The 13368-nt window shown below is 40.9% G+C and overlaps 3 protein-coding genes across 4 annotated transcripts; all 3 read left to right on the top strand.

Moving 5' to 3' along the window:
* Nucleotides 1–759: 759 nt before the first annotated feature.
* LOC308404616 (serine protease inhibitor A3K-like) lies at nucleotides 760–3996 on the top strand. Its single transcript, XM_080894758.1, has 6 exons — nucleotides 760–795; nucleotides 1241–1856; nucleotides 1968–2035; nucleotides 2132–2325; nucleotides 3523–3670; nucleotides 3750–3996. The coding sequence occupies exons 2-6, from the start codon at nucleotides 1247–1249 to the stop codon at nucleotides 3942–3944; spliced, it is 1215 nt and encodes a 404-aa protein (XP_080750884.1). The 5' UTR covers nucleotides 760–795; nucleotides 1241–1246; the 3' UTR covers nucleotides 3945–3996.
* Nucleotides 3997–4761: 765 nt separating this feature from the next.
* carnmt1 (carnosine N-methyltransferase 1) lies at nucleotides 4762–9323 on the top strand. 2 transcript variants are annotated; one of them, XM_080894898.1, is made up of 8 exons: nucleotides 4762–4902; nucleotides 5249–5444; nucleotides 6783–6952; nucleotides 7134–7274; nucleotides 7387–7565; nucleotides 7921–8034; nucleotides 8424–8527; nucleotides 8620–9323. In XM_080894898.1, the coding sequence occupies exons 1-8, from the start codon at nucleotides 4763–4765 to the stop codon at nucleotides 8815–8817; spliced, it is 1242 nt and encodes a 413-aa protein (XP_080751024.1). In that variant the 5' UTR covers nucleotide 4762; the 3' UTR covers nucleotides 8818–9323. The 2 variants fall into 2 exon arrangements, with proteins under 2 accessions (XP_080751024.1, XP_080751025.1); XM_080894899.1 differs by having other exon boundaries at nucleotides 6786–6952.
* Nucleotides 9324–10472: 1149 nt separating this feature from the next.
* LOC308404887 (uncharacterized protein) lies at nucleotides 10473–12152 on the top strand. Its single transcript, XM_080895170.1, has 2 exons — nucleotides 10473–10956; nucleotides 11204–12152. The coding sequence occupies exons 1-2, from the start codon at nucleotides 10588–10590 to the stop codon at nucleotides 11363–11365; spliced, it is 531 nt and encodes a 176-aa protein (XP_080751296.1). The 5' UTR covers nucleotides 10473–10587; the 3' UTR covers nucleotides 11366–12152.
* The last annotated feature ends 1216 nt before the right edge of the window (nucleotides 12153–13368 follow it).

The raw sequence follows: 13368 nt of genomic DNA on the forward strand, positions 1-13368 counted from the left end.
TGTCAGTCATGCAGACTCAACGTTATTGAAGCAGTATGGGATCATCTTGACAGAGAACAGAACAAAGAAGGTCTTTCAAGAAGCATGAAGCGCTATTCCTGAAGACTACTTACAGAAAACGCAAGAAAGCAGCCTAAGACAGTTCAGGCTGTGTTGAAGAGTAAAGGTAGTCATACCAAATATTAGCATTCAAGCTTTGTTAAGCTCTGTTTTGCCTTATATAGTGTATTAACATGTATTTTTGCATTTGTTTCAATAACTGTTTTCCCAACAAAATACTAAGAAATAATGGGCACCTCAAGACCTTTGCACAGTAATGTGGCTCCATGGTGGCCAAATATTAAATGTGTTTTTCAGCACTGCACTGAAATTTTAACTCGACCAATAGCTGTTGCATAAATAAAGAAATTAACTTTTCAAAAGTGTTTTAGTGTTTCATTGCACAACAGAGAAACATTTCTCTCTGACATCAGTGTCGACAGGGTGATATCAAAGTTCAACTGCTATACTGTACAGCACAGCTGGTGATTAGTGATCACCTATGGCATTTTTTGTACCCCTGCGTTAACAAACAATGGCTTTTCTGTGCATTTTGTGTGAACTCAGTTTGATGCCATGATTACAGGGGAGTCATTGCACGGAACAAATGCAGAGGTTGAGCAAGTAAGAGGCTGAGACAAAGAGCAAACAAAGTCAAAGTTCGGCCTGATCGTCCTCATAAATAGAAGGTCTCCCTCTGTCCAGCTTCACTCTCTGTGGCTGATAATACATACAGTGAGCTCCAACCAGAAGAAGGTAAGCGATATGTTTTTTTTAATAGCATGTTTAACTGTCCCGCCATCAGATGCACGGTTATCTTTAATATGTAACATCTGTAGACTGTAAGTTGTAACTTTGATTTTAAGCTCTTCTTAATGACGCTGAATATTTGCAGCTAAGTATCATGACGTCTATAAACAGATTTAACCAGCCCATACACAAAACAGCCAATTTGGATTTTAATGTACGTAAGTAAATTCTGATAGGCAACATTAGGGATTAAATCTGGCCCCTCTGCTTCAAATGAGTGAGGAGATAAAGAAACACAGAAATTTGTTGGGAATTTAGCAAAAACTGTTGCAGCATAGCGTGTTGGTCAGAAACTCAGTTCACAGTACGAAAGAGCAAAACTGACTGTTTTCAGGAGCAAATATTGCATAACCCACATGAACAAGCAATCGATTGTGAACTTTTGTCTCAGTTGACCATGATGCATGCAGCCTTGGCTATCTGGATCTTATCAGCAGTGTTCTGCATGGGTAGAGGCCATCACCATTTGGGCCATGCCGATCAAGACCAAGAAACTGACAGCAGCCTCTCACAGGTGTCCACAGCAAACAAAGAGTTTGCCTTCCGTCTGTACAGAAAGTTAGCAGCTCATGCCGACTTTCAAGGCAAAAACATCTTCTTCTCACCAGTCAGTATTTCTACTGCCTTGGCTGCCTTGTCCGTAGGAGCTCGGGGGGAGACCCACCAGCAGCTTTTCAGTGGTCTAGGTTTCAACAGTTCCCAGCTCATGCAAGCAGATGTAGATCAGTCCTTCCGTACGCTCCTGCAAAACGCAAAGAGTGGTGACACCAGTGAGGGGACTGCCGTGTTCGTGGACAACCGCTTTAAGCCGCAACCCGAGTTCCTGGAGGTGTTGAAGCAGTCCTATTTTGCCGAAGGGTTTAATGTTGACTTCACCCAAGCCACGGAGAGTGTCAATACCATCAACAATTATGTGGAGACCAAGACCAATGGGAAGATTGACAAGCTGGTTGAGAGCCTGGATGTAAACACAGTCATGTATCTCATCAGCTACATATACTTTAAAGGTAAGAGGTCAACTGAGATGAGATTTGGCTGGTCTCTCTTTTATTCCAAGGTTTAAGTTTGATGTGTCATCTGTAACGTGTGATTTATTTCTGCTTATAACCGCAAAACAGGAAAGTGGGAGACTCCGTTCGATCCTCAGGGCACCACAGACGACCATTTCCATGCGGAGAACGTTCAGGTTCAAGCAGCTGATTCAGAACGGAGATTAGTTGGAATAATTATACATCACTGCGCCTAATTCAACCTGTTTTCCAATAAACTGTCACATTTCCAGGTTCCAGTCCAGATGATGAATATGGAAGAGGATGTTGATATTTATGATGACAAGCTCATTAACACAACAGTCCTCCACCTCCCCTTCAACGGCACCCACTCCATGCTGCTGATGTTGCCTGATAATATGGCAACGCTGGAGAACGCCATTAGCCCGGGCCATGTCAACAAATGGCTGAAATGGAAGAAGCAGAGGTTGGGTAGAATTTCAAATCATGCTTAATTTCTTGGTTTAGACACGTCCATCATATTTACATATACTTAAAATTTTTAAGATTAAACAAAGAAAGCTGGAGTAAAAATGAAATGCAGTTTCTAAATGATGATTTCATTTATGAAGTGGAAAAAACTACCGATTCCCACCCATCCCTATGTGAAAACGTAATTCCCCTCTAAACCTAATAACTGCTTGGGCCACCTTTGGCAGCACAAGGTGCAGTCAGGCGTTTGCAGGGATTCTGGCCCACTCTCAAACACATTGGAGGGTTTTTTTTTTAAAACATGAAATCCTTACTTCAACTTGACCACTCCAAAACCTTTATGTTGTTTTGTTTTTTTGGAGCCAATCAGAGGTGGATTTGAGTTCGTGTGTTTCAGATGATCGTCTGCTGCATAACTCTTCAGGGTGCAAAACATTGTCCCCCAGACTTTTCTGGTAGAGAGCAGAACTCATGGTTCGACCAATTACAGGAAGTCTCCCAGATGCTGAAACAGGAGAGCAGCTTCAGACCATCACACTGCCACCACCATGTTTCATTGTTGCTATGATATTCTTTTCATGGACACGGTCTTAGTTTTACGCCATACGTAACAGGACTCAAACCTTCCAAAAACTTCAGCTTTGTCATGTCAGTCCACGTACTGAAATACTTGGGGATCATCAAGATTTATTTACTTTTTGGAAAAACTTTGTAACTATTTCCAGACTGATAGGTGTCACTGACTTAGTTTTCCAGCAGTTTCTTTAGATGATGTATTGCTTTTTGAGATCTTTTAGCTTCACTTTGTCAGACTGTTTTTATTTTAGTGATTTCTTGATTCAACAGGTCTGGCAGTAATCGGGCCTGGCTGTGGCTTATGAAATTGTGTTTAATCGTGTGGTTAATCACAGTAAATTCATGTTTTAACAAGGAGGGGCAGTTTATGACACAGGGGCAGGCAGGTTTGGGTAGCTTTTTTTCTGTTAATAAAAGAAATTATCCTTTAATAACTGCATTTTGCATTCACTCAGGTTATCTTTGTTTGATGTTAAAATTTGTTTGATAATCTGAAACAGAAGTGTGACAAACATGCAAAAACTAAGAATTCAAGAAGAGTAAAAATATTTTGTCATAACCTGAATATGCTTGCCGGATGAATATCAATACTATTGATTCCTTTCACAATTTTTAGGAGATACAACATATATGTGCCAAAGTTCTCCATCAAGACTTCCTACAAACTGAACAAAGTGCTGACTGAAATGGGAATGGCAGACATGTTTCGTGATAGTGCAAATCTGACCGGTATTTCAGAGGGGCATAAACTGGCAGTCTCAGAGGTAAGGACAGTGTTATTAAACACACATTTCTCCCTTTTATTCAATCCTCTCACATGTTTCTCACTCCACTGCGCTGTAGGTGGTACACCAAGCCACCCTGGATGTTGATGAGGCTGGAGCCACAGCAGCAGCTGCTACAGGCATCGGTATCATGCTCTTCTCCCTCCGGATTGTCCCGGTCTTGAAGTTTAACCGCCCATTTATGGTCATCATCACTGAGCGTAACACAGAAAACATTGTTTTCATGGGAAAGATTATTAACCCAAACATCTGATGGAGGAAATGCTTTGTGTTCTTCCACGGTTGTTGCAGTAAACATAAAATACTCAGAAAAACAAAAACAAAAAACACTCACTTGTCATGTCTCTTCTTTTATGACTGCATGGTTTTAGTATTGTTCTACCTGTTTTTGACAAGTAGAAGATAAAATACAAACAACAGGATTCCCAGCATCAGCTTTTCTCAGGGGTAAACAATAATATAGCATGTTTTCAATCATCTTTATTAATAATGATGCGTTATTGTGTAACATGCATAGATTTTGCACTAACACACTTGGAAACCTCTGGGCCAGGCACATGGAAAACCAAAAAAGGCGTGAGATAAAGATGCATACATCTTAAACTATCAAGTCATGCACTATTGCACTTTATGTCAAAAAAGACTGAAAAGACTAAATAGTCATTTCAATATTTCACATTTAATTTGACTGTGAGTACAAATAGCGTTTATTACATGTTATTACATTAAATACATTTTATTTATTCTCTTGAAAGGTTCATGCCAGCAGGGATTAGGCTCTTACCAACAGAGTAAGTTTTCTGAGTTGAGTTCAGAATGCTTTTACTGAGCTGAGTTGCATTATTGTCTGTATTTATTTTATATTTGTATAATATTGTATTTATTTATTGTATTTATTTAAAATAAATTGTTAATTTATAGATTTTTTTAAAGACAAAGTGTAGTTTAGTCACCTGACGCTACGTGGCAGCACTGCGCATCGTAGAGTCTGCTGCGCTGAAAACCAATCAGAAGAAGAAGAAGTTTGCCTCGCTTTGATTGGATGTGAAGGTTTTTTTTTTTTTTCAAGATATGGCTGAAACAACAGGACAAGAAGGAGCTAAAGGTGGACCACATTATATAAAAGAAAGAATAAAATACAGCCCGGAGGAGGAGGCCAGGCTGGAAAGGAAACATTTCTGGAGAATAATTGATGCTTTTAGATATTACAGGTATGAAAAGGTTTTTTGAAATAAAGACAGGCCGCGGGTGTTTTGTGTCAATACATGGCAGTGTTAGCAAATAATAGCATAGAGAAGAACACCAAGTCTAAAGAGAAAAAAAAGGCTTACTGATGTGTTTAAACTGTATTTAAACGTTAAATTGCGACACCTACTTTTGAACCAACTCTGCTCGCTGCATTTGACCTCTTTTGATCAGCCCTTTCTGCCTTTCACACTGCTCACAACACACTTAAATACAGTGAAAGAGAAAAAAAGTGAACCTTGTGCACAGTATGGTTATGGTGATCAGTGTAGCTGGTGAAGCCTGAGTCTCAGCTCTGTGTCTTCCTGCCAGGATCCATGTTCAGGAGCAGGTCAAACGCGCGGAGCGTCAGTTTCAGAGTCTTCCGCAGCACCACCAGAATCTGCTGCCACACGTTTTGTCCAACCTGGCCCGGATCGGCCAGTGTGCGGACCACAACCAGGAGGTGCTGCAGGCCATCGTCCACCACAGCCTCCACATGTTTGAGAACATGGAATACGGAGAGAGGGTATGACTTAAATCTGCTGTATGAACTGTAATCACAGATCCAGAGCTGGCTATTTCTAGTGTTTTGTCTTTTTCCTGTGATTAGTAAGGCAAAAGTGAGGACAACTATGAAAGAGATGAAGAATAGAAAGGCAGTTTGAGCTGGATGACTTACCTTGGGTGGTATAGAGATGTCTGCAGGAGAGGGCAGTGCACTTTTTAACTCAATCTTTTGAGTGAGAGGATGCCTGAGGAATGAAGAAGTCTACTGCTTCTGATTTTCAAGAACAAGCTATGCAGAGCTGTAGCAACTACAGAGAGATAAAGCCGATGAGCCAGGATATTGGAAAGAGTTGTTGAAGCTAGGTGTGAAGAGATGTGATGATCTGTGAGCAGCAGTATGTCTTCATGGTGAGAAAGTGCACTATGGGTACGATGTTTACTTTGAGAGTGATTATGGAGAAGGTCAGAAGGAGTTGCACTGTGTCTTTGTGGATCTGGAGAAAGCATATGATAGGGTGCCAAGATGGGAGCTGTGACGAGTAGCAGACAGGTATATGAGCCTGGTGCAGGACATGTATGAGGACAGCAAGACAGTGGTGAGGTTGAGGTAAGAGTTAATGATGGGTTGGAGTTAGGTGTGCCTTTTCTTGTTTGCAGTGATGATGAATAGATGAGGTCAACCAGAAGTTTCCATGAGTTATGATTTATTGCAGACTTCACTGTGATCTGTAGTGAGAGTAGAGAGCAGGAGGAGGAGGAGAGCCTGGAGAGGTGGAGGTATGCTCTGGAGAAAAGAGGAATGAAAGTCAGTAGAAAAGCAAGGCCAACTACATGTGTGTATGAGAGGGAGTTACCTGGAAAGGTGAATCTGAAAGGAGTGGAGGTAGTGAAGGTGGATGCGTTTAAATACCTGGGGTCAACCATCCAAAGCACTGAAAAGTACAAAAGATACATGGGGAAGAGAGTGCAGGCGGGGTGGAGTGGGTGGAGATGAGGGTCAGGGGTGATTTGTGAACAGTGTCACCCAGTCCTCACCCAGTGTGGTCTGTAGAACAGCAGCTTGAGTGAAAAGGAAGGCTTACAAGATGGTAGTGAGTCCTGCTGTTATGTATGGTTTGAGCACGGTGGCACTGACAAAAAGACAGGAGGCCAAGCTGGAGATGTTAAGATTTTCATTGAGTGTGACCAGAATGGATAGGATTCATGGATGTAGTGAAGGAGACCATGCAGATGGTTGGTGTGACAGAGGAGGATGCTTGGAAGGGGATGAGATGGAGGCACATGATCTTCTGTAGTGACCCCTAAAGGGAGCAGATGAAAAAAAGACTGTGACTTAATGATGTCTCCATTCTTTTAGCAGGAGGATCCAAGGAAGATTCGTCCATCCTCTACATTTGACATGGACAAACTTAAGTCCACCATAAAACAGTTTGTGAGAGACTGGAGTGAGTCAGGCCAGGCTGAGAGGGACTCCTGCTATAAGCCCATCATCCAAGAGATCCAAAGACTTTTCCCAAGTGATCAATAGTAAGGAGCTTACATGGTAAATTGGACACACACATGCATGCCAATAAAGAGAAAGTCAGTGTTGCTGAATATGTGCATTCAGCTTTTTGCATGCTATAGTTTCAACATCTTGGTGTGATTATGTGACTTACACAGTTTTTTTCTATGTGATATGTGCATTTTGTGCATTTTATTATATCAGTGATGTGTCTAAGGTGAGCGTGCTGGTTCCGGGTGCTGGGCTTGGCCGTCTAGCCTGGGAGATAGCTCGGCTGGGTTACATGTGCCAGGGAAACGAATGGAGCTTCTTCATGCTCTTCTCCTCAAACTTTGTTCTCAATAGGTAAAACTTACACAGAAATGCACAGGCTGAACAGACACCTTAACTAATATTTTCTTTTGCGTCTGTAATCGCTACTCTTACTCTCCTTGTCAATCTTCACTGCTCTATTCAGGTGTGAAAAGGTGAATGCTCTGACACTCTACCCCTGGATCCACCAGTTTAGCAACAACAAGCGATCCTCTGACCAAACACGACCAATCAGATTCCCTGATGTCAACCCTCAGAGCTTGTCACTAAATGCAGACTTCTCCATGGTAGCAGGGGACTTTGTGGAGGTCTACAATGAGCCAGGTAAATAAAATGTATCTTTAACCTATGAGATATTTCTAAAAAGGGGACCAAACTTTACTCATGTTGGTCGAAAGTATACATTTTTACATCTACAAAAAGCACAATATAATTGACTCAAACTTTTCAATGTGGATGTACTATAAAATATGCTCACTGGTCACTTCATTAGGTACATTTTGCTTCTGCTGGTTTGGATTCCCTTTGCCTTCATAACTGCTTTAGTTCTTGATGGCACAGATTTAACAAGGTGCTGGAAACGATGAATACATCTCACTCATGTCCACCTTAGTAATATTAGTAATAAAAAAAATGCATAAGTATTAATAAAGATTATTATATTTTGTGTTTCTGGCAGAGTCCTGGGACTGTGTGGCTACCTGCTTCTTCATCGACACGGCTCATAATGTGTTGGAGTATGTGGAAACTATCTGGAAGATTCTTAAGCCTGGTGGAGTGTGGATCAACTTGGGTGAGTGTCCGTATTCAAACTATTAATAACTACTGCAGGTCCTCATTAAGCTAAGCTAGTTATAGTTGCTGCATCTTATCATCCCCCCATTAAGGCCTTATTAGATCTTCTTCACTCACTCTGTAATATCTTTTTATAGGGCTGGATTTTGTTCACATTAGTAATTATTTATGTTGACTTTTTTTTTTTTTGGTTTGTTTAGAAAAAATGAGCCATAATAATAAATAGAGGGGATCTTTATATTTCTTTTTTTTTTTCTTTTTCAGTTTTAAAACAAAATTGTTTTGATTGAATAGAAAGGAAACACGAGTCTTACTTTCACATGGATGAGATTTTCTCCTCTTAAGTCGGTGAACTTAACAGTGTAAACATTCTTTAATATTTTCAAGGTCCACTGCTGTATCACTTTGAGAACATGGCCAACGAGCTCTCAGTTGAGCTTAGCTACGAAGACATTAGGACAGCGATGGTCAGATTTGGCTTCCACATCGAGGTAACCTGAAGACCTAAATATTACCGCTTCAGCCATACGCTTGTCCGAAACCTTGCTCGAGAAGTAAAATCAAATTAAACTTCCTCCCGCAGGTGGAGAAGGAGTCAATGCAGACCACCTACACAGAGAACGACCGGTCGATGCTGAGATACGTTTACGACTGTGCCTACTTTGTTGTGCGGAAGCCTGCAGAGCTGCAGTACTTTAATGGTCAAAACGAAGACCAGCTACAAAACTCTCCACCGGCTGCTAAGTCGCCACGCCGAGAGGGTCCCGACAGCCCGACGTGACAAGATGTCCATTTGATAAAACCAAGTGAAAGCATAAGAGCACAATCCTTGGCTGAAATATGACAACAAAGGAAAAGGAACATTTTCCTTTTGGCCAGATATATTTTTAAAAATGTCTGCCCGAATCCACAAGACCTTGAAGTGGCTCAAAATGGGGAATGTAATATGAAGTAAGGTGATGTGATATGAAGTAAAGTGATCTGTACCATCTGAACAAAAGTCAAAATACTGGGTCTGAGATGAATCACTTACCATTGGCTGCTACTTTGTGTTTGTGGTTTGTGTGTCAGCTGCTGGCCACGAAGACCATCATTTTGTTTTTAGGCTCCGTGTGTGCATCTGATAGGAGAATGTGATAGAAGAATGTGATGTGAATGCCTGCTTTTCCTTTTTTTTTCCTTTTTTTTTTTCTCTTTTATGTGCCAATAACTACATCTAATATTTTTTTTATATTGTTTGTTTTGGACTGTCATCACACTTTGAAATAAAGCCGCACATTTTAAAAATGTGATTCTTCAGTTTTACTTAAACACATTTTCAAATACATTAACACCAACATAACAGAAAAGACGACAACAGGTCGACGATATCTAGAATCTCTATATACAAGTATCATCTTGTGAATGTTGCCAATAAAAACAAAGGTAGTAGAATTTGAAGAATCTTTTTTTTTTAATGAAAGTTTGACCTTATTTGAGGTCAAACATAGTTTTAAATAGCTCTATATAGCACTATTATAACCTTCAGATCAATCTATTGACCTTAAAGGAGAGGTCAGAGGTCAAATGTGACATTCTATTTATAATCTTTATAAAGTGTCCCAAAAAGTTGATTCTGTTTATCTCGATGTAGCATTTTCAGTGTGAGAAAGGTTTTTGTTATTAATCCAAGTGACTTCTTTAGTTCAGCTGACTGCAGGTTTCCCCAACCTTTAAACAGTACATCTCTATAATGACTGAAATTAGCACCAATGACTAACAATATGGTGCATGCTTTCTATATGTCGACAACACACATGACACTTGTCATGTAAAAGGCTTTTCTGTCAGTTTTCGACCAATAATACATTGAGCTAACAGGCAAAAAATTAACCAAAAGCAGTTTTAAAAAGGTGAGTTTTGAGTTGTTTTTTTAAAAAACAGCTACTGAGTCCGCAGTTCTTAATGTTTGGGGGAGAGAGTTCCACAGTCTAGGGGCCACAGCTCTATCACTCTTAGTCCTCCTCTTAGTATTTTTTAAAGCAAGTAAGCCCTGATCAGATGACCTCAAAGACCTGCTAGGGACATAGGGCTGTAGCAGATCAGGTAGGCTGGTGCCAGTCCGTGCACAGCTCTGTAGGTCAAGACCAGGATCTTAAAATTGACTCTAAATTTAACAGGAAGCCAGTGTAACTGAAATAACAACGGTGTCACATGTGAGTACTTGGAGGATTTTGTCAAAAGCCTAGCTTTCCTCATCCAGTGTGGTCTGTGTTTTTGTGTCAGTGCACATATTTTCCTGAACCCTGATGTACACAAACCAATGAGTATCAGGCAGTGTTGTAAATTGCAGGAAGTAGATGAGAGTTAAGTGATTGGAGACTGGGTGCTCTGGGCGGGGCTAGAAAGCAGTGCTCTATTCTGATTGGTTCTTTGCAATAATTCTACTACCGGTGCTCATCATTTCGAGATCGTGCATCACTAAGCACGCTCCTGCGCACTTTCGGTGTTATCCAGCAATTACAGGGATTTCAGGTTTTCTGTGCACATCGGTGGCGTACCGGCAGACTGCATGGCAAAGAGGCGCGCCGAGGACACTCTGCTGCACAACTCTCCCTCCAAGAGGTGTTTCCGCTCCCTTTGCGCTGTTGACATACAGGCGGAGAGCATGGCTCCGTCCGGGGGCGTGAGCCCGCCGTCCCTCCTGGCTTTGCTGGGGACCCGCTGCAGAAAGAGGCCGCAATATTTCGATGAAGAAGAGACCGCTTCTTATCGCAAGACTTCACACTACGATGCCAGGAAGCGTGCAGTAAATGTTTCGGCGGTGCAGACGTCTGGAAGTTTCCAAGACCGTCGCAGCTCTTCAGTCACGAGCTCCCAGAAACGACCACGAGAGGGCAGCGAGGAGCCAGATACCGCTGTTCCCAAATCTAATGATAAAGTAAGTTATTGAGAATATAACAGAAGTCGGGGATGTTCACTGCAGTTTTAGCGACCATGCAATACAACTGAATTTGGTGTGATTACAGTGAGTGTCCACTAGATGTCACCATTTACACATTCTAGACTTGTTTTTACTGTACTCTGTATAGACCAGTGAAAAGGGGACTGATTGGTCAGCAGGTAACAAAATGTTGCCACGTAGTTGCGTTTGGACGTTACATTTCTATCTGTCTGTTCCCTTTCAGGCTGATGAGGACGCAAACACTGAAGACTGCACTTACAACTCCTTCCAGTATTGGAGGGTGCCTTTACCTGAGCTTGACCTTTCACTGCTAGAAGATGCAAGCGCCCACTCAAAAACAAAAGACAAGTCAAAAGCATCTTCTTCTGACGCCATGGAGACTTGAAGATGATTGGTAGTACAGCGAGGCCTATTGAAAGCTGCCTCTTCCCGTTTAAAGCATGGGAACATGATGAGGACAATGTGATGTTCTTCAGCAAATAGAGGCATCAAGAACAGGTTACTTGAAATGCATCAAGGTGAGATGCGATAACCGAAACCTGCCAAGGCTGCCCCTGTAGAGCAATACAGGCTTTATTTATTTTATTTTTTCCCCCTTAAGTGGAAAACAGTCTAATGCAAGATTTCACAGACCTAAGTGGAACTTTTTTCAAACCTTTTATAGATCCAGCAGATTTGTGTGACCAGCATTTAGACAGCCTGATAACAGCAGTGACTGATCTCCCATGTTCAATGCTGAGTCCTTACTTTGCAAACCTACAGTTGAGTAGGATTATATAAATATGTGTCTAACTAATTAGAGATATAATTAAAGATGTATGCTTGGTCTGCAGATAATAGTTGCCTTTCAGAACAAATTTGGTCCAGTTGTGTAGGGTTGCACTTTTTAAATTGTGTGACTGAATTGTTGGTTGTACATTTTGTACACATCTGATTGCCAGTTAGAGCTGGTTGTTACATGCCTTTGTATTCATTGACAATAAAAATATATATTTGTGACTTTGCTTTTAATTGTTTGGTTTTATTTATGGTTTTATCAACGATAATGCTGACCACCCTCTACACCACATACTTGACAGGAAGCGGAGATCCATCTGTAACACATTCATACCACATGTATTCACATTTTATTAGGTCTGAAGTATTGTGGCCAAAATGATAATCATGATTATTTGTCACGATTATTCAAAGAGTGACAAAAAATTTTTTATTGCACTGTAACAAAAAATAAATAAAAATGCTTTCACATCTGTTAAGGTTTTTGTGTTAACATTCAGCTGATCCTCAGCTCTCTTTGCATACCATTTCTGTTTGGTAAACATCAGTTGTGCAGGGAACAGCTGTGGTTGGCGTATCCAGGCAGGTGGTCAGATGCTGCATTATAAAGCACTTTGGTTTTAAATTTAAAACAGTGGACTGGGCATCGGATAATTGTGCAGCCATAGGCTGATGTATTCACAATTACAAGAACTGAGCTGAAAATCAGCTGCAATGGCTCTGATGCAGTGATGAATCTTCAGTTGACTGCTCCCTCAAGAGGCCACCACAGTGAAACATCTGCTTCTATCTGACCCCATCAAGAGCATCCTCTTCTGTCACACCAACCCTGCACGTGCTCCTTCACTAAGTCCATGGATCTTTTTCATGGTCTTCTTATGTCTTGCTGCTCCTTTTTCTACATCCTTTGTCCAATGGAGTGAAAAATCAAAATTTGAAATTTTCCGTAGAAATTGCCATGAGAATGCAAAGAGGAGGGCAGGAGAGAGGTGTAAAACATGACCGAGGCTGTGTCATGTTTTGAGCTGCAGTTTAGCCAATGGTGTTGTGGAGGTTGTCAAAACTAATGCAAGTATGAAAGCACAACAGATTTTGATTCACCACATATCACCATTTGGAAAGCATCTGATTGGCAGTGGGTTTATTCTTGCATGATGATAATCTCAAACACATGTCAGTACGGTATAAATATACCTGAAAAGAAACCCACACTGGAACACTATCTTTCGTGGATTGGCCTCCTTAGACCCCAGACCTCAACAATACTGAAGCAGTGTGGGATCCTGGTGATAGAGAACAGATCAAAAGGCAGAAACACCTAAAGACCAACTTTGAATGTGCTTCAAGAACCCTGAAGAACTCTTTCTGAAGACTACTTGAAGAAATTACAAGAAAGTTTGCCTAAGAGAGTTTGACTTTGTGTGTTTGGACGTTTCAACAAAACTGAACCTGCACCCATTTCTAAATTTCCTAGCTAAATATAAATATTAGAGGGGTAGCTCAAGATTTATCTATCTGACAGACATCTGCCATATATTATTATTGTTATTATTAATATTAATATTATTATTGCAATGGAAAACTTGCTCTTCTGTCCTGCCCAAGTGTACA

The sequence above is a fragment of the Rhamphochromis sp. 'chilingali' genome (genome assembly GCF_963969265.1).
Source record: "Rhamphochromis sp. 'chilingali' genome assembly, chromosome: 10".
Lineage (NCBI taxonomy): Eukaryota > Metazoa > Chordata > Actinopteri > Cichliformes > Cichlidae > Rhamphochromis > Rhamphochromis sp. 'chilingali'.